At 36.0% G+C, this 24538-nt stretch overlaps 2 protein-coding genes across 2 annotated transcripts in view; one reads left to right on the forward strand and one right to left on the reverse strand.

Annotated features, from left to right (window-relative positions):
- LOC111514313 (rhomboid-related protein 1) overlaps positions 1-1507 on the reverse strand; it is a 59106-nt gene extending 57599 nt beyond the window's left edge. The window contains exon 1 of the mRNA XM_074183443.1: positions 1401-1507. The gene's annotated coding sequence lies outside the window, so the exon portion shown is untranslated. The remainder of the gene's footprint in view (positions 1-1400) is intronic.
- Positions 1375-23859, forward strand: LOC111504194 (rhomboid-related protein 2). The gene is made up of 5 exons (XM_023158695.2): positions 1375-1512; positions 9080-9294; positions 10007-10309; positions 19982-20195; positions 21854-23859. Exons 1-5 carry the CDS (start codon positions 1432-1434, stop codon positions 22136-22138), a joined length of 1098 nt encoding a protein of 365 aa, XP_023014463.2. The 5' UTR covers positions 1375-1431; the 3' UTR covers positions 22139-23859.
- Positions 23860-24538: the final 679 nt, after the last annotated feature.

Raw genomic sequence — 24538 nt, forward strand, 5'->3', positions numbered from 1 at the left:
ATATCAGTTTGGTGTTAGGGTAATTGATCTCTAGAAAAAGTTTTCAAAAATCGGTTTGTAACACCACTCACTACCTCCCCTAAACCTACGAAATACGGCACTGATAAAGAAATATTGTGAAACGGACAAAAATTAGTATTCAGCCAGTCCAGCTAGCCGAGCCTTTATTCCTCAACTACATTTGATAGCACGTATACTAACTATCTGGGCGACTATGGACCACAGGCAAGAAATGTTTATGACTGTACTCTTATTTTTATTGCCGTTCCAATTGAGAATGGATAGACTATACACGAAAAAACCTAAAGCTCTGACTCCACCAAAACATCGAGTGTATTACATTTTTGGAAAGGTAATTTTAAGCTCTATTGAAATATGCAGGAATATACAGTGTCTCGTTGGAAAAATAGTTTTCCATCAATAACTAATGATATCTCATTTAAAAAAAATGTTTTTCACACCATTGAATTCTACGTAAAATATTGCTTTGGCAATATATTCAAAGAGACAAGAAATTTTTGACAAGAAAAAAGTTGCAGCAACGTTTGTAACTCAGAAACAATGATAGATATCGATATGCGGTTTTCGCCATTAAGTTTGTCATAATATTTGACACCTAGACACAGTCATCAGTTTTCATCTATCTAGTTTGAAAACAAGAGTTCCCCTTCAAAAGTATCTAATTTGGCCCACTCTCTGTACACGTGTTGATAGATAGAATACAAATCGTTTTCAAATGTACCTAAACATTGGTGTACGCTTTTAGCGCCTCTGTCGCCGAATACCTAAGTACGTTGGATCTCTTCATTTTATGAAGAATCAAGAGTGCCGTATATCGAGTTTTTTCGTCAAGTATTTTATATATACGTAGAAGTCAATCAGAAATCATTGAAAACAACACAGAATAACCCACATTTGAGTTTCCATACATCCTCGACTTGTAAGGTTAAAAGTTAAAACCATACATGTTGGTTAAAACCGAAGGTATAAAGTTGTCTCTCCATAAATTTTTCGATTATCAAACCAGAATTGTCAAAGGCAAACTAGTTTCAAAATATAGAGCTCTTATTAGTGACAAGGAAAATTGTAAGAGTCCTATGAGGTACCTACTTTGTGTTTAGTTAGTTAAAATCAAACATTTTACTTCTGAACATCACCAGTTATCGAATATATGCTTCAAATATCCTTCCAGGAACTGAAAAAAGCTATCTTTTTACGATAGTAAAATAAACAAGGGAAAAGATAAGAAAATAGAATATGCGTTTACCATGCTAAATCCTAAAAATGAAAACATATGGATCATGACAAATCATTTATCTCTTATCGATTTACTATGAAATCATATCTCATCGATAAGAAATTTCGCTAAAAAAATTTGGTATTAAGTGACAGTTTCTCACCTTTGTTGGGAAGAGTAACTAGATCTCAAAAATGTCTCGCCCTTCAGAAGAAAACATTGCTCTTCAGGAAGTGGGACAAAATCCCGACCGTTATCGAATCATTTTTGAACAGGTGAGTTTTATCTGAGTGATTGTTGATTTTATCATAATCGCGTACTTCAATTTTGGAGAAACACTGAATCATTAATTTTATTATCCTTATCTCCTATTTAATTTATCCAAATTACTCACACACACACACCTATTCAGTGGGTGAATCACAAAAACAAATTGTAGAAATTTGAAGTTGAATTTCATTGTTTTGAAACAGCTTTTGTCGTTACGATCAGATTTCCGTCTTTATGGTTTTTTGATGAATTTGAAGGCGATCTCATTCGATACGACCGGCAATACCAAATAACAATTATTATAATAACTCTTCAAATTAGGTTGACAACAAATTTTTGTGGAATTATGAATTGATTTTGTCTGCTTTTTTCTTGAATAACTTCAAATAAACTCGAAAAAATAGTGCATAATCAACAGTGCTGGCGGGATACCTAAATTCAATGTGAGCAAGATACATTTCGCAAGGTCCTCTGATGGTGCAAGAAGAAGGCTTTATAAAATTAAAATACACTTGATCATTCATCAAGAAACACTTACCAACATTTTTACTTAGGAGAAAGTCGGGCAAAGTGAATATCTTAAGATATTTAATGCTTTAGCAGAAAATGTATAAGGTACAAAAACAAAATAACTAGCACAACTCGTCTTTATCCATTGCTTTAACAATGACCATCATCAGTTATCCTTCATAATTAAACAATTATCAACTGCCATTAAAATTTTATAAAAAACGAAATTATTCACTTTGCCCGGATTCCCGGGTAAAGCGGATACAGTACTCGGACAAAGTGAATACACACATTCTGAAAAAAAAACTTGAACTTTAATAATGAGAAAATTAGGATTGACAGTTATCACAAATATACTCTTGAGTGCCATCAAAAGCGGAACATTCTTCGTGACACCAGAGTTGACAAACGTCACATTGAATCCAATTTTCAATCGGATTATCATCTTCTTCAATGTATATTTCGCAGCAAAAAAAGCATAGTATATCCTTAACATCTTTAATTTTCTTCGGCTGTTTAGCTTCTTTAGCGTTTTTTTGTTTGTTTTGTCAGTTTTAGTAATAGCTTTAACAGTCTTCTTAGGAACATTTTTTGATTTATCATCCAATCTTTTATTAACGTTCTTAACTTTATTTTTCTCAAATGTCTGCTTCTGGTCTTCCTTGATCGGTGTACTGGTTAATATTTCCGATTTTTGTAATGTCCTTTTACGAGTAGTGATTGGGTTGGCAGGAATTGGTATAGGTCTTAACATAAAGGGACTGCAGTGAGAAGTTGAGTATCCAGGTTTGGGATCCAGTGGAATCCTCGCTTTTTGTTGAATATTTACTATCACTTTTCTGAGCATTTGTTGCATTGTTGCATCTAGTTCAAAAGCGTAGAAAGATTGAGAACATCCAGGTGCTAGTTCAGGTGTGCCTGTAGATCCAACGTCGATACTATTTTTTTCAGGTGTATTAAGAGAGACAATTGGCGTAACAAAGGCCTGAAGATGGGGGGGGGGAACTCTGCTCGGACTGCTCGGACATGGATTTATTTTTAATAAAGGATCGATTAGATTTGGAGAGATGAGTTCTTGAAGAAGTGAAGTTGAAGGGGTTGACGTAGTTTATGCAGAAGGTCCGAGAGTATCGATATTTTCTAGTGAATTTGTGCCTTCTGTGTGAATATTCATATTAGATGTGCCTGCGATCACGGCGGCTGGTTCGTAATCTTCGTCACCAAAAGCATATTTATTAACTGCATTTAGAGCTATTGCACTTTTCAAAAATGTCCGTGATAACAGTTTGGCCACATTATATTGATTTACCTATAATGCGTCCTGAGTTTGATTTTTCAAAAACATTTATCTCCCTTTCAAAATATGTTTTTAGTGGGCCGTAAACGGATACATCCATGGGCTGCATTTTATGAATTGTATGTGGGACCAAGGATAAAATTACGACGTTATTTTTGCTAGCATATTCCAAAGCTGGGTAATACTTACGGCTCTCGTGGTTGTCCAATAGAAGAAGTATTTTTTTCTCAGGGGTAAGTCGAACATGTCCACAAAAAATGCATCCAATCAAGGAATACCTCACCTGAAGTCCAACCATCTGCAGTACAAGTTCCTTGAGTGCCAGGATGCGCACCATCAAGTAATCTGGGCTGCTTTTTTTTCCTGGCAAAAATTAAAAATGGCGGTAGAAACGAACCAGCAGCATTACAACAATCGATGACCGTCGTCAATTGACCACGTTCTGCACTATCAATTGTGCCCACCTGTTTCTTTCCTCTTATTGATAGCACTTTAGGTGACTTATTAGTGGTGGTTGATATACCAGTCTCATCCATGTTGTATAATCTAGAGGCATCAATATCGTATTTCACAGTCAAAGTTTCAAGCTTTTCATAAAATCGTCCAACTTCACGTCTATTGAATCCTTTCGCCCTTGCAACCGATGTTGCTTCTGGAGTCCTGATGGAAATTTGATTGTGACGTGACAAAAATGACGATAGCCAGTCACCTCCAGCTTTTTCGTACTTGTCCCAGTTTTTCGGGTAGTTCAAATTATTTTTCTTATCATAGGTGAATGCTAAATTTTGAAACTCGTCTCGAGTCAGGCCAAAAATTACAGAATCCATATCTTTGAGATATATTATTAACTCTGTCTCCTGATCTTCAGTAAAAACAGGACGGAATCGGACCAGTTTTGGAGCCGCGCTGCCAGTTTTCACATGTCTGTACAAGGTTGCATATGCCAACCCATACTTTTTAGCTGTGCTCTTTATTGATTCTCCAGCTCTGCACAAATTGATAGCCGTTTGCATGACATTTTTATCCCACGACCCTTGTTTAGCTTTTTTTATATTTATTCACCATTATAGAGAGGACATTATGAAATCGTAAGTCAATAATCACAAATTACGGGCAAAGTGGATACCATATTCACTTTGCCCGACTGGGTAATTTTTGAAGTCAACACGTTTCATTAAAAAACCTAATGATTCTGACAGTCTGTTAAATATACTATAAAAAAATCAGTGTGAAAACAACCACGAGTTCTAGCCATGGATTTGTCGAAGCGTCGCGCGAGACCCTATTATCAGCGGCTCCCAAAATGAGTATCCATTTCGTGGCCAGCAATGACTTTACTAAATGACCGCAAAGAAAAATCCATAATTCCTTCACATCATACGTGAGTGGGGATTTTTTTCTTCGAATATATTCATTGAAGCATACAGAACAAAACCCCTATGTTGAAATATTTTGTCGCGGATAAAATCAACCCCCACTCCCTATATAATAATTTTTAAAGAAAAATCCATAATTTTTTCAAATATTTTATAGATGAGGATTCTTTTATTAAAATCTATTTAATTTGGCATACAGAATGAGTCCCGTATGTTGAAATATTTTGTCGGTCAGAGACGCAACCCCCACACACCCTTTAATTTTTTCAACGTTAAATTCAATAACTCCATGAAAATATTCGTGAATGGGGATTTTTTGGCATGATTACATCACTATGAAAGGTGCTGAATGAGACGTATATCTCAAAATATTTTGCCGAGCAGAAAAACTACCCCCTCACACCCAACAATCTTATGCAAAAAAATCCCCATCCACGAATATTTTAATGGAGTTATTGAATTTAATTTGGAAAACATAAAAGGGTGTGTGGGGGTGGTTTTTCTGCCCGGCAAATTATTTTGAGATATAGGTCTCATTCAGCACCTCTCATAGTATGTAATTATGCAAAAAAAATCCCCATCCACGAATATTTCAATGGAGTTATTGAATTAAACTTAGAAAACATATAAGGGTTTCTTATTAGTTTCAGTTGTATTGCCAATTGCATATGCAGGACATTTTCTGTGAAGATTCCTGCACTGACGCCTGTCTGATATAATCCAACCCCCTTCGTGGTATTAGCCAGGGGAGTAGTTGTTTTCTGATAGGCGTCAGTCCATTAAACCTACTGTGTAGGTATATAGAGACTGGCTTGAACGTTTGAAGTTCCATTTGCTTTAGACATATAAGGGTGTGTGGGGGTAGTTTTTCTGCCCGACGAAATATTTTGAGATGTAGGTCTCATTCAGCACCTCTCATAGTATGTAGTTATGCAAAAAAACCATCCTCTAATATTTTGATGGAGTTATTGAATTTAGTTGTGAAAACAAATAAGGGTGCGTGGGGGTTGCGTTTCTGCCCGGCAAAATATTTTGAGATATAGGTCTCATTCAACACCTCTTATAGTATGTAGTTATGAAAAAAAAAACTCCATCCACGAATATTGTGATGGAGTTATTGAATTTAATTTTGAAAACATAAAAGGGTGTGTGGGGGTAGTTTTTCTGCCCGGCAAAATATTCTGAGATATAGGTCTTATTCAGCACCTTTCATAGTAATGTAATCATGTGAAAAATCCCCATCCACGAATATTCTGATGGATTTATTGAAGTTTATTTTCAAAACATGTACGGTTGTGTGAAGATAGGTTTTCTGCCTGGCAAAATATTATGAGATACAGGTCAGATCCTCTCCTCAATATAATGAATCAATATTCATTTCTCGAAGAACATTCTGTAGATAATTTTCATTAATTATTGGAAATAGTCGTAGCTGTTCTCCAATTTACAACACATTTTGGATGCCGCTGAAGCCGTGTGCAGTAAGCTCACGCTACAAACCCATGGCTAGAAATCCGTGGCTGCCTTCACACTCGTCTATCAAAACCTAGTTAAATAAGCTAACGAGTCAAAATATGTCTCAAGAACTAATAATACTGGAAATGATATCAATGTACTTGCCTTGCAAAATAATCTTTTTTTCACAAAAATACAAATCTGCACTCTGTCGGCGGCACGCGACGCAGCCTCTCTCTCTGGTGTTTTCTACGGACTGGCCCAAGATGGCCGAACGTTGAAGTGGTAGCGTGTTGAACCACGCGCGAATAAGTTAGGAGTAGTGAGGAGTATTCGCTTTGCCCAGTATATTCACTTTGCCCGACCTTCCCCTATGTACTTTTTTGGAATTTTAAACAACAAAATTAAAGAAAAACCCGACTCAAAAGTAATGAAAAAGAATCATGTCTAGGTCGCCGTATCAAAACCGCAGTCAAAGTCACTGATATGAGTCCAAACACGTCACGTCTGTTGTGAGTTGCTGAGGAGTTAGTCCTTTGCAGACTGTTCTGGTTGCAGCATCAAGTCAAAGTAAAAATGGTATTGTACATAGGTACTCTTGAAAATATCATATCGAATTTTTATTTCGGACAGTCAAGTGGATGTACTTTTAACAATAATTGAATGCGTAATAATTCCTCTTCATAATCTTGAAAACGAGCTGATAACTTTATAACTTTTGAACGGTGGAAGCCGTTCGCCATGATAAACGTGAATAAAAAATTAAAAAAAAAAGTATTTCACATTATTCAATGTTAAAAAGTTGTCATTTTCATGTTGAACACTTCTTTCAAAATTAAAATTTCCAAAGAAAATATTCTCACATAGCACAGGTATGCAATTGTTTAATACGTTATTATATGTTAACTCGAAGATTCTAGTTGAAAAACTCCAGACATCACCAGAAGATGACAAATGAAACTTTATTCCATGAAAATCAAAAGATAAATAGATAAGTACTATTCTGCCTATTGGGATCGTCAGAGCCGGGCAGGCGGTCCTCGATTGAAGTGACATAATCCATCTTGATTTTATTCAGGTTGAACGATTGAAGTGAACAACCATGAAAAGTACTTAATTAAAATAACTGCGTAAACGCAAAGCGGGACATAAGTGGAACCCCCTATTGGTGTGACATCCAAGTCAACTTGCCAGGTTTTTTATGTCAGTGTTGGTGGTTTGACCAATCAACCGACAACTGCGGTGGCAAAAACTTAGGAAGATAACATGGAAGGCCATTGGTAAACGAATCCACATGTTTCTAGAAATTAATTATTTTCCGGCAGCTTGACTGCATTAACCTTTTTTGATTTCATATCATTTCTAGAAACATGTGGATTCGTTTATCGATGGCATTCCAGGTTAGCTTCCCATAATAAATATTTTGTTTATATAGGTGAGTGGGAAAGTAGGGATTCAAATAACAGGGGGATAATTGAAAATACTTCTGAATACTACTCACTCACATATGTATACAATCGATCGCTTCAAAAACACTTTACTAACTTTCTTCGAAAGCTTCTGATAATTCCTCTTCCATATTATGTGTTTCATTGTCACTGTCGTCGTTTGAATCAATAATGAATTTATTTCCTCCATTAATATGGAAGTGTCCAATCTCCATATAGTCTTTTTCAACTAAAATAACTTTTTTAATACTTTTCTGCCAGTCTTCTTCGATATTATCAGATTCTTCTTTTTTTAATTAGCTCTATTACCTTGTTATCAAATTTTGGAATTAATTTTACTCCTGATGCTTTGTTTCGATTTTTCCCAAATCAACTCGATGGGATTAAAAACACAAAAATAAGAGGGAAGTCTCAGTATGGTGTGTACATACTTCTCAGCAATACACATCTTCAAATGTTTTTGTCTGTAAAACTTCAAGTAGTTGGTTTTTGGTATAGTAATCTTTAAAATACAAATTGTTATCTATTGAAAAACTTTGTATTTCATCTTTCTTCGAATTTTTATTCGGTACTTTGATGAGCTGTCGCGAATGATAGGAAGCTTTGTCAAGAACTATTACACTATTCGCATCCAAATTTGGGATCAGTGTATTCAAACGATTTCTCGAAAATATCAGTTTCCATGTTCTTACGATAGTCAACATTGCAGTCTTCAAGTTTTCTTTCACATGATTTTAAAGAATTCGGAACCCATCCTTTACTTTCTACGCAATGCACAATGATTAGTTCCGATCCTTTGTTTGCAGGCATCTTAGGCGTACACATTCTCGAACCATCAGTCCACTCTTTCGTAAGTGTGTCGTGAGTGTCATACCAAGTTTCGTCCAAATAGAAAACATGCCGTTGTTCTTGTCTACATTTAGTTATTTTTTACGCAATTCCACTATTCTTCCGCTTTCCATAACCGCTTGACGTTTGTTTATTATTTTAAATCTTAATCCTACTTTCTTTATCCAATTCTTTTATCATAACAGATCACGTTATGGCCGGAAGTATTCAATTTCTTGCTTATGATTTCAGTTGTAGGAATCTCATTGTTTTGTAACAGTGGTATATTGTTTTTTCCAATTATTTTATTAGATGAACATCTGAAGGTTTTGGTAATCCTATATCACATCCTGTCTTGCATTTATAAGGTTTGTTTTTGACTATTTTACGTACAGTTGAAAAAGGAATTTCGGTCAAATCTGGCGATACAACTGCCGCCAACAGCATATGCAGGAAAAACTTTGTGGTATTAGCCAGGGAGCAGTTGTTTTCTGATAGGTGTCAGTCTATTAACCTAAAGTGTAGGGAGTTGAGACTGGCCTGAACAAATTATTTCTTTAGATGATTTGATTTATAGCCAGCCTTAAAATATGCCCACTGGCTATATGTAATATATTTCTCTTAGACTGCTCTATTTCCAATTTATTATAACTTTAAGTGTGACTTCAATCAAGATGGATACATTTCTGTGAGGGAGCTGGTTCATTTTCTTTCGTCAGATACTGAGAGATGTAGAGGTTTGAAGAAAAATAATGTCAGAAGAATTCATAAAATGGCGGACTTGAACGGCGACCATTCTCTAGATTTTCATGAATTTGTTGAGCTAATGGAACGCCAAGACTTCAAAGACATCGCTGGAAAATATTTCGCATGGTGAGTAATGGAGTGATGAATGAATTAATACCACCAGGCACCTGTGCAACGTCTTCCATTCGTAAGATTCCTCGCAAGTAAATTTTTATATATGAAAAGCCGAAATTCATTTCATTCAACACCCTCGGGTGACACTTCGCCACTTTATCTTTGTTGGATACCTGTTATCTCTTTACATGTGTATACAAAGATGAATAAAAACGATTTATTATTCGGTCGGGACGACCACCGATAGACCGGTTTCGGAGTACTAGCTCCTCGTCAGTACCGGAAGGGTTACTTCAGACGGAATGAACCATCTGAATATCCCAAACAAACAAAATTAATTCCATGTTCCAGGGAGGCGCATATGATATGCTCAAGTATAGGTGAAACCTCCTCATCCTTGCCTCTCATGCAAACCTACAACTTTGTAAGCACGTGTGGCACGTACCCAATGGAAAACCAACAACTAACTCAACTAACTAACTTCAGCAGAAAGCTGAAGTAAAGCTATCAGGCACCTGTGCAACGTCTTCCATTTGGAAGATTCGTCGCAAGCTGAAATTAATTTCATTTGGTCGGGACGGCCACCGATATACCGGTTTTGGAGTAGGTACTAGCTCCTCTTCAGTACCGGGAGGGTTACTTCAGACGGAATCAACCGTCTGAATATCTGCCACACGTGCCTACAAAGTGCCTACAAACGGTAGATATTTTTTTCATATTTTAGGTATGTGCATACTTTGATACCTCATTCCCAACCTGAAGCTCAACGAGCTCGAGGCTTTAGACTGCACAGCTATTCAACAAGCTATGAAGAAGAGGAAAAAACACTAGATTACAGCTGTTGTCCTCCTCCAATTTTCATGGTCTTGATTTCGGCATTAGAATTCGCACTTTTTATCACAGATGAATTAACTCAAACTGATTCTACACTCACAGGATCTGGAGCAACTGGAAAATATTTGCTATGGGATCCTGCTAAGAAATCAGAATTTTGGAGATATGTTACGTACATGTTTGTTCATATTGGGTAAGCCACTAACAAAATAACAGGAAATTTCCACAATCTCTTATTGATTTTTTCTCTATATGTATATCTCTCTAACACAATAGGGGCCATTCAAGTATTACATAAGCATAGTTATTGCAAATATTAACCCCCTCATCCCCCTTGTCAGCAAAAGTAAACAAAGCTTTTACCCCCTCCCCTCGCATGCTTACGTTAACATTGCTATATGCATTTTTCTTTTAATGTATTCTGTTTTTGGTTATTTATTTATGAGCAGCAATTCATTAGTTCGGACTTCCATTGTCTAATATAATATAAATTGATTTGAAATCCCTGAAAGAATCTATAAAAAAAAGATTAGTTGAAAAATAACGATAATATTAAGCAAAAAAACTGAAATTACAGTGAAACAAAATACAAGCAACAATAAAAAAATTGAACTATTGATACGAGATGAAAATTAAAAATTATTAACCCTTTATCGGGCGACTCCCTAACTATTTTTATATTGTTTAATGGTCAACGTAACCATATGGTCACGTCAACTTCAAAACCCTCCCAAATCATATCCATGCCGTTTGAAATGTCGCGGGCTACGTTACCATATAGTTACGTTGTTTTTGTGGAGGGAAAAGAGCCGGTTGGTTTTCGCGCCAATCGAAATGTGTGTTTTTACTAGGTTATGCCTGTTGGTAGCGCTGCAGCGTCACAGGTTATGTGTGACATTGGTATAAAAGTTTCAATTCCTACTGAAACCATAGTAATTTTATGTCTATAGTGTCACTGCTGTTTTGTGAAAGAATCAGGTAATATGTTGTTTATTTGTTTCCGATCCAATTTACACGAATATAGAAGCAATGTTAACTTTGAAATATGCGTATCCATATGGTTACATTGCCCATACTGAGAAAGTGTTTCATCTAGGTTTCGAAATATATATTCATGGAAAATCTTGGAACAATTCCCTCATGTTCATTTTATGAGAGGAAGAAATTCAAACTTCCACCTCTGCCTGATATTTCCGATAGTTCTGGAAGTTCTGATGATGAGGAAAATATGACTGAAGCAAATTCAAAACAAAATTACGTAAACGGTAACTGCAACTTCAGGAACTGATAGTTCCGACGCGACGAGGAAAATCTAACATTGTTCCAAATTCAAACCAAAATGAAGCAAGTTATGGATCTCACTTCAGGTAACCAGCATAATATAAGAAAGTGGGGAGGTGATAATCGATTTTTTTTTCAGCATATATTGAATCAGATGAGGAAGATATATCTGGAATTAAACAAACTTTCGATGAAGAGGACGCAGAGATAGAGGAACCAACACAAAAAAAAGAAAAAGGGAGAAGAAAAAAAAGGACCAACTTACAGCTGGACAAAGGAAGATATATGTGGAATGAACAACACATATTTCGTTCCGGATACAAATGAAGAGATACCAACTTCAATCGAGTATTACACCAAACTCTTCTCTTTTGATATAATAAATTATATAATCGACCAGACTAACCTGTATAGTACACAACTAACTGGTAAATCCATAGACACCAATGCCAAGGAAATAACCGATTTTTTATCCATATTATTGTTGATGGGAATAATAGATCTTCCGTCTTTCGAAGACTATTGGGCAAATCACACCCGAATTGAGCAGATAGCAAGTTTGATGTCAGCCAAACGTTTCAAGAAATTGAGACGTAATATTCACTTCAATCTATCTGGTAACACAACGGACAGATATTTCAAAATCCGCCCTTTGATGGAAAACTACAGTCTAATTTTCTAAAATTCCACACTGAAAATCAGTACTCTGTAGACGAGACGATAGTCCCTCATAAGGGTACTCGTGCGGGAAATCTCCGTCAGTATATAAAAAATAAACCCCATAAATGGGGATATAAATATTTTGTTATTGCTGGTGTTAGCGGATATATATTAGATTTTATTCCCTACCAAGGTTCGAGTTCCTTTGATGTTTTGAAGGGAACTACGAATGAAATTACTGTGAACGAATTTGACTTGAGTGTTGGAGCTGCAACTGTAATTGCTTTAGCAAAATCATTGCATGATCCAAGCAAATCGACTTTTGACAACTATTTCGCTAGTCTGCCACTCTTCTTGTATCTCAAGGATGAAATGAAAATAAATAGCCTGGGAACACTACGAGCAAATAGAATTGCTGGTTGCCCGATAGAAACTGACAAAGTTCTACAAGGGAGAGGATGACTACAAAACCGATAAAGACAAAGGCATTATTGTAGTGAAATGGGTTGATAACAGGGCTGTTTTATTAGGCAGTACTCTATTTGTACATAGAGCCCATAGACACTATGAAGAGATACAATAAAAATACGAGGACAAAAACAGATATCAAGTGTCCAGCAATCGTCAAACAATATAATAAAAATATGGGTGGTGTTGATACAGCTACTGCTCTCCCAAAGCAAAAAGATGGTACTTTCCCATATTTGCATAACTTTTAGATGTGACGGTTGTGAACGCATGGCTTCTTTATAGAATGGATTGTACACCAAAAATATATACCTCTCAAACGGTTTAGGTTGGAGGTTGCGATGGGTTTGTCTCGTTGCGGAAAGGAAGCCAGAAGAGGTCGACCCAGCTTTGACATTGGAGTACCAATTATATATCGTCCGGTTTCTGACAGACTGGATTCTGCATCAAGGGCTGATTCATATGCTCATTGGCCAATACACACAAGCAAGGGAAGATGCAGGCACTGTGTAAACGGTACAAGCCGCCTGAAGTGCGAAAAATGTGATGCAAGAGTATGTCTAATTGGCATGAAGAACTGTTGTAAAATATTTCATACAAAAAATAAAATTATTATATTATCTTAAAATATGTGAAAAATAAATTATATGAATATGTATTTCAATCTATTGAAAATATTAAGCTGTCATGTGCAGAAATGTATACATAATGAATTAGATACGTATGAAGGGTAATGCCAATTTAGTTGTCATTGTAACCATATGGTTACAACCTTCTGATAACTACAATCAATATGGATATACTGACACTTTCAAGGAAGTTAGTGAGTTATTTTTAATCATTTTCTGCGATTTGAACATTTTAATAAGCTTCTCTACTGTCTTGCCCAATAAGGGATTGAAAAAATATTGTAACCATATGGTGTCAAAAATCGATAAAGGGTTCACAAGAAATGAAAATTAAAAATTGAAAGATTCCAAGCCAAGTTACTACTACGTTTCGATTGTTAGTATCCACAATCGTCTTCGGGGATAACTGGACTTATTCCTCCGAGATCTGACTATTTATAAATCATTCGAGTGCTTTCACCTACCACCTCTTTCCTCTCTTCGCTTCATCGGTCTTTGGCGGAAGCCAAAGACCGTTTGGCGGGAGTTGGTCGTGTTCCGCTTGATTATAGGTTTCCATATGTTGCGTATCTCTTGCTAGCTTAGCTAAATGCGTTGTTGGACAACATATATGCGGCTTCTTTGAATGTTCTCCTAAACCAGTGTTCCTCCTTGTGGATGATTTCAGCTTGAGACCACTTGATGTTATGTTGATGAGTCCAAACAAGCTCTGCTATCCCTGATTTGCTGTTTTCTCCTCGATGTGTGTGTTTCTTGTGCTCGGCAATGCGAACTTTCGATGGCCTCTTAGTTTCACCGATGTATGATTCTCCGCACTCGCAGGGTATTTGGTGAATGCAGCTCTTGGAATCACAGTCTGCGTTTGGTGGCCTGATTTTCGCGATGCTGCTACGGATAGTGTTCCCAGATCTGAAGCAGATTCTGATGTTATACTTGGACCCAATTCTTCTCATCCTTTCCGACAAACATCTGATGTAGGGAAATACAAGTACTGGTTGTGGCGGCTTCTCTTCCTTGTGAGGTTCTTGCTGTCTTCTTGCCAAAGTCTGTTCCACCATCACTTTGGAGTAACCATTCCGTTGAAGGTCATTTTTGATGATGCCTAGTTCCTTTTCGAGACCTTCCTTTGTATTACAGAGCCCGAAAGCACGGTCTACTAGAGTCTTGATGACTCCTCTCTTAGTCGATTGATGTTGGTTGTATTTCCGGTTCAGATACTGTCTCGTGTGAGTAGGTTTTCGGTATACAGATGTTTCCCATTCAGCAATACGTCTAAGAATTGCAATTCGTTGTGGATTTCCTTCTCCATTGTGGAAGTGATGGAAGGACTTACGTTGTTAATGTGCTTCAGGAAAGTATCTAGTTCTGCATTCCCATGGTTCCATATTATGAAGGTGTTATCCACGTATCTCAACCACTCCATATATACTCCATATATACCATATATATATATACATATAACCGACGAAAGTGGCGATCCCATTGGCAGTCCCCCATCTTGCGTAAAGAATTCGTCCTTCAGTTAGAAGTAGCAGTTTCGTACACATCATCCTAGTGATTCCATGATTACTTGTATCGGTAAGTTTTTTCTATCTTCCAGGTCCCCATCTTCGGATACATCCTCTGTATGATTTGAATTTTATTTCATTTCATTGTAATTTCAGTTTCTTTTCGCTTAATATAATTATTATTTTTCAGCTAATCTTTTTAATTTTTTATAGATTATTTCAGGGATTTCAAATCAATTTATATCATATTAGATAATGGAAGTCCGTGTAGTGTAAGTATTTTGTTTTATCCCATATACACCTGACAAATATTTTGTTTTGTCTCATATACACCTGTTTTTTTGTGAAATTGACAAGTATAAGTTATATTATACAATCATATTTGTAAATATGTTCATGTGTGAAAATGTGATGATTCAGTTTTTATTCATTTTGTTACATGACTCTACATTTATTTGTGACATTTGTGATATTATTTGTATGTGATATTTAAGTGACGTGCCAAATATACACTATTGTATCAAATATTGGTAAATAAATATTCTATTCTATTCTATTCTATGAGCAGCGGTTCAGTTATCATTCTAGAAATAAGAAAATGCGTTTCGTTTTCAAACATAGACAATGTGTGGGTTGCCATATGTGTAAAAAACTAAATAACTACTGCTAACGTAACTTAAACGGCCCTATACCGCTTGATTGTAATAGTTGTTTGAATGTTTAATGCATACATATTTTTCTAGGTGTTCCAAATTTACAATTCGCAAGTCACCTTTTACAGACATTTTGATATCTTGAACAACAAAAAAGTGTGAAGACGAGAATCCATAAATATTGTTATAAACTTTTATCTATATTTTTAAGTAATTGAATGACAAATGAATGAGCTAAGCTTCAAATTAGTTATAATTTCGTCATTATTTGTACATGCCCTATCGCCTATCAGCAGTACCTGGTAAAGATTATATTATTTGTCAATATGCAATTGATTATACATTCTGATTAATGATAAACAATGATAACATTTTTTCTGCTGTATGTCAAACATGGAAGAACTTTTGAATAATTATGAGGTAGTCAATTTTAAATCGAAAAAGAAATATTTTTAGGAGGGTTTAGTTTTTAGGAAAACAAAAATTTTGGCTTTCTTTTTCTCCATCATCAAACCAAAAATTTTTCAAAGAAAGAAAGAAAGAAATCGAATAACTAGAGTAAAAGCTGTTTATGAAGATAGGTAGATTATGCACAGAAGTTTATTTCGGACACAAACAAAAAGTCTTTCCGAAAGAATTTCATTTATAAGAACATCGAATTACACTAAAATCGATTTTTTCTATTCAGTTTGTACTTTAAACATTCACTATGGAATTGAAATAGTTATCATTCATAGGAACGCTACACAACGTGACATAAAAGAGTATTGATTCAAAATATTACTCACATAGGACACTAATTCCTTAATTGTGTACTACATCCTTAATTGTGTACTTCGAAGTTTCGGGACAAGACATTTGCCTCATCATCTCAGCAGCACCTTTTTTGATAATATTACAAGTCAAAGCACTCATTTCTTTCAGAATATCACGACTTTATGCCAGAAGAAGAGAAAATTCTGCCCTTGTCATGATGACAGTATTTATACACATTTATATGGTTAGCTGATTGAGTTCTATCTAAAGGGATTTGGGAGTGGCAAACTCTCCTAGTTTGTTTTTCTTCTCAAATATTCTAATTGAAAAACGCAGTAACCACTATATACATTGTGATCCATTTAAAATGAAAGCACCTTCATAAAACATATATTTTTTACCAACTACAACTACATAACAAAATCGTATCTGAAACATCAAATTTTTGATTCATAAATTATTTTTTGTGAATGTCAAAATCACGTAATAGCTTGTCATTAAAAAAGACATGAAATACAACCGTTTTATTATATCACCAATTCAATTTCAAAACTTTCATCAAAATGCTGAACACTCTACTGGAATCAGCTTGTTTTAGTTTATCACTGTCCAAAATTTCATCATGGAAAATGTTTTAATTGAAGTGATTTTGATGCAATAATTGTATGCTATTCCTATATATTTTTTTAAACTTTCTTTGTTTATATTCAATAATGAACCGATTTCGATGAAATACTGGACGGTTAAATATCCTGCTGAATCATGGAATAAAGTTTCTCCGTTAAGAGAGTCATAGTTACGACCGCACCGGGGGGCCTGGGGGGCCGGTTAGGCCCCCCAGACGTACCCTGGCGTTGGATGCGATCGGGCGTGGAGGGGTGGATTTTCGGGAAATCCTTGCGGGTACCGCCCCTCACCCCACACCAACAGGATTTCGCAGGGCTTCCTCCCGCTCACCGAACCCGGAATTGCTTCCTTACATCTACTTAGTGTGGCTAACCAAGAGACAGGACCATCGGCAGCGTTCGACCGAACGTTCGTATAAGTTAACTACGCTCTTCTTTCGCCAGAGAGTGCTCGCGTCGCACACCTGCTCCCGCCAGCCATGCCAAATCAATTGGGACAATGGTCCCGGAAGTGACCGGCCAGGGTCCTAAGCTCGGATACTAGTAGCTCCGTCCATCCGGGTTCCGACACCTCAAGCGTCTGCCTTGGTGCCCTCCAAGGCTAGACTCGGATACTAGATCCCGGAAGGACCGCAAGCCCCGACACCTCGAACGCTTGGATCCGTACAGAAGCAGGCGAGGATCACGGAACAGCATAAGCCGTCCAGTGCCTCATAATGGGGCTGCAATGCACCCATGAATGGATTACCGCAGCCCTGTATCCCTTTACCCGCTAGCGGAGCCGCTGCCCCTAAGAGGCCAACGCCAGTTGGAGATGAGGCTCACTAGCCTCCAGCCGCGAGCGGGCACTCACCTCCCCCCTAGAACTCATGTTAGGAAAGCTCCCTTTCCAACGTTTGATGAGTAACCGTCGAGGACTCTCGTGAGCATCCTCTACCACACATCATATGTCGAAGATGTCGCGCCCATTCCCCGTGTAGGTGCGGGATAGGGCGGTTCATCTACGACTTTTGGGTGTACGCCGTGTGGTCTGCACCGCATACCCTTACGTTACCCCGAGGGGCACTCATGTTAGGAAAGCTACCTTTCCAGCGTTGGATGAGTAACCGCCGAGGGCTCTTGCGAGACACCTCTACCACACATCTAGCTTGAAACCGGCCAACGCCTGTTGCCCGCAGATGCGGGATAGGGTAGTTGACCGATAACTTTACTGGGTGAGTGCCGTGTGGTCTGCACCGGAGGACTGTCAAACACCCATAAGAGAGAGACAGTGACCCCCCGCCACTCACCCCGGAGAGATACCAACTCCAATCGAGTATTACACCAAACTCTTCTCTTTTGATATAATAAATGATATAATCGACCAGACTAACCTGTATAGTACACAACTAACTGGTAAATCCATAGACACCAATGCCAAGGAAATAACCGATTTTTTATCCATATTATTGTTGATGGGAATAATAGATCTTCCGTCTTTCGAAGACTATTGGGCAAATCACACCCGAATTGAGCAAATAGCAAGTTTGATGTCAGCCAAACGTTTCAAGAAATTGAGACGTAATATTCACTTCAACAATAATGAAAATCTATCTGGTAACACAACGGACATATATTTCAAAATCCGCCCTTTGATGGAAAACTACAGTCTAATTTTCTAAAATTCCACACTGAAAATCAGTACTCTGTAGACGAGACGATAGTCGCTCATAAGGGTACTCGTGCGGGAAATCTCCAGTATATAAAAAATAAACCCCATAAATGGGGTTTATTTTTTGGTGTAATACTCGATTGGAGTTGGTATCTCTTCATTTGTATCCGGAACGAAATATGTGTTGTTCATTCCACATATATCTTCCTTTGTCCAGCTGGAAGTTGGTCCTTTTTTTTCTTCTCCCTTTTTCTTTTTTTTTTGCTGTTGGTTCCTCTATCTCTGCGTCCTCTTCATCGAAAGTCTCTTTAATTCCAGATATATCTTCCTCATCTGATTCAATATATGCTGAAAAAAAATCGATTATCACCTCCCCACTTCCTTATATTATGCTGGAATATACATATATATATATATATATATATATATATATATATATATATATATATATATATATATATATATATATATTGGAAAATTGGTTGTCGAAAAAGTATAATATGATTTTTTGCTGGATATATTACAATCGTCATTCTCTAAAACGTCATCCCCATGCATATTGCCATATTCCTGTTCCGATGTAGTATCGCTATCCTCATCATGTAAATCAATAATCAGATGTTATTTATCACGGGTTTTGAAGACATGAAATCGTTCTCAAATTTCTTTGCTCGTTTCCAACGAGATTTCCATTGCTCGGAAAAAACTGTAAAAAAATCGTCGCAATATTGAATGACATCGTTGAAATTGAAAGTAACATGTTTATTTCTCATGTAAGCTTTCAGTCCAGCCCAAACCAACTCAATTGGAGTCAAATCCGGATGATATTAGTGTAATTGTACAACGTTGTGATTTGCTACTAGAAAGAGCTGATCTACTTTATGCTTCTTGAATTTTGGCTTATAATTGTTTATGACGGCATGCAATTTAGGTTCTCCAGCATGCTTTTTCCAAATAGAATATTCCTCTTTAATAACCATGATTGCGTATCGGCTCATCGGTCGATGTCGTTGGCATTTTGCCGATTGGTTCATTATGATATGGTGCATTATCGATCACCACAACGCTTCTGAATCAACTGCCAACAAAGTATTTTTTCCACAAACTGCACCGACACGATACTCACCACTGAAGTTCCTTGAGTTCAGAGGTACAGCTAGATTTGCCAAGCCGTAAATCCAGTTTCGATTTCTCATATTGAAAAATAATGAAAGTTGGTTCTGGTCCTGAAAACAAAATCTCATCCATAAAATTATGTATTTACGTAGACTTCTCAAATGTCAATCTGATGAAAAAATATCCAATTCATAGAGGTGCAAGAGGTAAGCAAGTAGCAAGTATTTCGACAAAGAAATTACACAACATATGAAATAAAGAAAAACAATAGATAAGACAATCTCAAAAACATCCAATATCTTATTCATTCTTGAAAGTTTCAAGATTTAGAGGAAACATTATTCATTCTAATACCATAGACCTGCAGTGAAACAGATATATGGTATTAGTTATCACATCATGTATTGCTGCTACACTGATGACAACACAGTCTAAATATTTCAATTTTTTTTAAATTCCCCTGTCTTGTGTCTTGCACTCTTTCGAAAGAATAAATTATATCGACCCTCTCTTCCAGTTATCAACATATCATCGTTAACTTAATAGTTCAAATCATTTTGGGTGTTCCCCTGGAGATGGTGAACAGATCTTGGAAGATATTACATCTCTACTTTCTGGGTGGTATCACAGGGTGCTTAGCTCATGCAATCATCGACGGAAATACCAGATTGGGGGGAGCAAGCGGGGGAGTATACGCCCTTCTAACGGCTCATTTGGCTCAAGTTATAATGGTATGTAGTCGAAATAGGTATTTTTTTACTCTCTAAAATGTTTGTAAAAAAATCGTGAATGGTGAATTGAGCTCAATATTTTTTCTTACAGTCCATGACTAGTAGTCTTTCTCTACCCATGAAATTATTCAATTGAATTAATAGGTCCATTATTAGAATAATCAATAATTATTACCTACCTATTTTGGATACCATACAATTTTTTTATTTTTATAGAAGTCATAACTTTTCGAAATATTTTTATTCAAATCATATTTAATATATAATATTTTAAATATCTCCGAAAATTTCGGAGAATTATTAAAAAAAAGTTTTTTCATTCCTTTGACTTCTAATTAAAAACTGCACCACTCGGACATTTTAGGGGTAGTGAACTAACTACCTTCGTTTTTCGAAAATCAGGATGAGAAATATTTTTTGTTTCAAATTGAAAAAACCTAGAAGCGGCAAGTGTGTTTTGGGAGTTTGTTTCAACTTTCAGTATTAACAAAACATGAGAAAGTTCAATTCATTTTGAGAGTTCCATTTTATGACATACAAGGAATAAAGGCGGATTTATAAAAAATTTACATAAAATATGAAATAAAATCAAGTAAAGTAAGGCAGAGCGTTCATAAATGAAATAAGCTAAAGTAAAGAATAAGCGATAAGCTAAAAGATTTCCAACTTCTCACTTCTTATTATATTTTATTCCGTAATTTTGAGTTAACAGGAAGAACCGCTCATCACTTGGTAGGTATTTGTGTGTCAAACCCTGACTTCACCTTGTATAAAATTTAGTCTCCTAATCTCAAGGTCAAATTCCATGTTCATGTTCATGCGCATAGCTGAAGGATATCCCCGACTGTCAAACATCAGACGCCTTTCGAGGTCAAACCTCAGACACCCTTCGAGGTCAAACCTCAGGCGCCCTTCGAGGTCAAACCTCAGACGCAGCTCAAGGTCAAACCTCAGACGCTTTTCAGAGTCAAAACCCAAGGTCGCGTATCTGAGATAGACTCGAATCTCAAGATCAGCCCCTATTTTGTAGATCATATGACTTTGCACATAGCTCAAGACCGTGTGACGTAAGTAAATGTCAATGTAATTAATGACATCATATTGGTGGGAGGAGACCAAGAACCGACTGTAATCTTCTACTACTTCATTATAATCGGCGGAAATGTTTCTGAGTAATTAAAATTTTGTACACATTATGTTTTGAAAACGGATCAGCATATTTATATGAACTGTAAATCATAAAGTATGAAAAGGAACAATCATCTGAAATATGTGAGGGAATAGACCAATACTTGAAAAAAATCAATAACATATTCAAAAGTAACATTTTATTGTGAACAATTCACAAAACCGCAGAACATATTTCACTATCCAAGCTTCTTCAAGCCTGAGGTTTTGCAAAAATGTTTAGTGAAAATCACAAGTGTTCCTTGAAACCCTTTGAAATTAAACTCGTCATTTATAATACATTCATTTGAAATATTCGAATATATGAATAGTCTGACGATACGTCATACGAATACGTCATACGAATATATGAATAGTCTGACGATAAATACATCCTTGTACGAAACAATAATTTTCTGTAGATATATACTGTTTTTGCAAGTACGATTATGAAATAGAAATGTACTATTATAATTTATTTTGCCTTTCAGAACTGGAAAAACGTTACGGCGCCCTTTATTCAGTTCTCTCTGTTTGGAATTCTCATCGTTTGTGATTTAGGAACGTCAGCATACCAAAGATATTATCTCAATGTCTTTACATCTGTTGGAGTGACATGCCATGTAGGAGGAGCCGTGGCAGGATTTCTGGTTGGAATATACACACTGAGAAACATTGAAATTACCAAAGCAGAAAAGTACTTCTGGTGGATTGCTTTATTTTTGTATATAATATTGATGGTAGTGCTCATTGTACTTAATGTTATTAGATACTGAACAGGGTTGTGATGGAACTTCCTCGCTCCAAATGCAGAGCTTCCGCATGAAACGATCATCAATATCTGCCTCAGCATGTTTTAACGGAGTTTAATTGTTGCTTTTCTATGAAAGAGCGTACCATTCCGCATTACAAAACTGTTGTTGAGTCTAATTAGCCACGAAATTGTCGTTTTTATAAATTTTGTCTATAAATAAAATGAATGATTGGAACTTTATTAATATCCATAGCTTTCTCAGAATCGCAAATGTTTTGAAAAGTAAATACTTATACATATTTCCAGCCGAAACATTTTCTGACGGTACTTTTTTTAGGTTTTGAGAACAGAAAGAACTAACTTGCCGAAACGTTAAGTCAATTTATTTTATTTATAGTCAAAATCAAATATGACAATTCAATTTGCCATTAAATTTTGTGTGAAAAATGGAATCAAGTTCTCAAAAACACATCACATCAATAACCGATGAAGGAGTAACAATAAGGAGTATTATCTTGAAGTTATGCGCCGCTTTCGAGGAGCAATACGAAGAAAACGTCCGGTATTGTGGAAAAACAATTCATGGCTTTTGTATCACGATAAAGCACCTGCCCAGTCGTCACTGCTGGTTCGTAATTTCATTTCCAAAAACAACACTGTAATCATGCCTCTCACCGTATTCACCAGATTTCGCCCCTTGGGAGTGTTTCTGTGTTCAAAAACATACCAAAAAGTGCATATCAGAACTTTTTCAAGGACTGGAAGAAACGCTAGCACTAATGTGTTATATCTGAGGGATGCTACTTTGAAGACAACAAAATAGAAATAAATATAAATGAATATTTTTTGAGAAGACAGTGTATCTTTTGCAGACAATTTCATGAGAAGCATGAATTTCTATGTTCTGTCTCCCTTCTATTATTATACAGTACTTTTTCTGAATATGTAAATGAGTATCTAGTACTAAACAACTGAACACAATCCTTACAAGCAAGAATTTTATGACGATACCTTTTAATCATATTTTATACATATATTTGTTTTCATACGGTATTTTGGCATTTTCAAAATTATTTTTGCGTTTGTATGTGTATATTGTATATAACCAATGTTTTTCAGAAAATGTGACATTCAAAATTTTAATTTTTTATTCTTATGGTAGAACTCTAGATATTTTTATTAATTTACTAGCTTACACTCTGATTTCATGTATTTGTTGACTTTTTTTCTCAAAAAAGTAATGTTCACCAAAGCTTTGTCAATAAGAGTTTCTCTTTGGACAATACAGCATATTACTTTTTTTATTACTTTTTGAATGATTTTTTTCTCATATGAAAGTGTCAATAATGATGAACAATGTGTTCAAGATAAGGAAGGCCAGCACGGGAAAATCGGAAACTGTTAGGTAAAAGTTGTTCACTTTAAAGCTCAAGTGATTATGTGTGATACATCAGCAAAAAATTATTTCTGATTAATATCTCCTTTAATAATGTCAGAAAAAATAAAACTGAATCAGCGAATTTTTTTTTAATAACTTCGAAACTGACCGAAAATTTCTAAGTTTCAAAATGTCTTTCGAATAACTTCTCAATATTTCAACCGACTTTGTACAACCAACTTTGTATTTCTCTTGGTTTCAGATTTTTCCATGCTGACCTTCCTTATTCTGTTACTAAATTATGTGAGAATAGCATTAGAAAAGCAAATCAATGTATTGCTCTGAAGTATCTGTTATATCAACTATAGTGATGTTTTTTTTTATCTCCGACTAGAATCAGTAGAATAACTAGAATTACTTATATAGTATTTCCAATACCAATTGGAACAGCACAGAGAAGGAATTCTCGCCTCGACATAGGCATCGGCATATTATTTTTCAGTGGTAGTTTTTCAGTTACTTATTCTTACAATCATAGCAATTGATCACCCCATGAAAAAGTTATCTCAACTGAATTTTTCCACCATAGGTAATTATGAAAAACTTCGAAATTTAAGGTGTAGTTGATTTCCGAGTCGAAAACTCTAAAATACAATGTAAACACCAATAATCACACCGAATTCTCGTCAAACATATATTTACAAAATTATAGAGGCCAACAAAATTGCTAGAAAAATCAAAATTCGTCTTCGCTATATTCGGATGAGGTGGAATCATTATCGGGTTGAATAACAATCGAATTTATGGAACTTTGCACATAATATTTGTTCTCCTCTTTTATAACGTGGGCCACACAGTTCTTCCACACATCACTATTACCTACTTCATCCACCACTCGCCTTATATTGTCAAGCACTACGGCATTCAAAGTCGGTGACTGATTACATTTCCGCAAGCTTTCTTTCATTGTGGCCCAAACCATTTCAATTGGATTGAACACACAAATAGTATGGAGGCAAACGTAAGAGAATATGACCACGTGTT

Source organism: Leptinotarsa decemlineata, unplaced genomic scaffold (genome assembly GCF_025532065.1).
Source record: "Leptinotarsa decemlineata unplaced genomic scaffold, Ldec_3_MD MMD2_tig00026340_RagTag_RagTag, whole genome shotgun sequence".
NCBI lineage: Eukaryota > Metazoa > Arthropoda > Insecta > Coleoptera > Chrysomelidae > Leptinotarsa > Leptinotarsa decemlineata.

What these genes read in the sequence shown, in the direction of transcription:
- LOC111504194 (XM_023158695.2), top strand. Translation starts at nt 1,432, where the DNA reads ATGTCTCGCCCTTCAGAAGAAAACATTGCTCTTCAGGAAGTGGGACAA. An exon ending in GCTGGAAAATATTTCGCATG is followed by an intron (nt 9,295 to 10,006) that starts GTGAGTAATGGA and finishes TTCATATTTTAG; the next exon opens with GTATGTGCATACTTTGATAC. An exon ending in ATTTGGCTCAAGTTATAATG is followed by an intron (nt 20,196 to 21,853) that starts GTATGTAGTCGA and finishes TTTGCCTTTCAG; the next exon opens with AACTGGAAAAACGTTACGGC.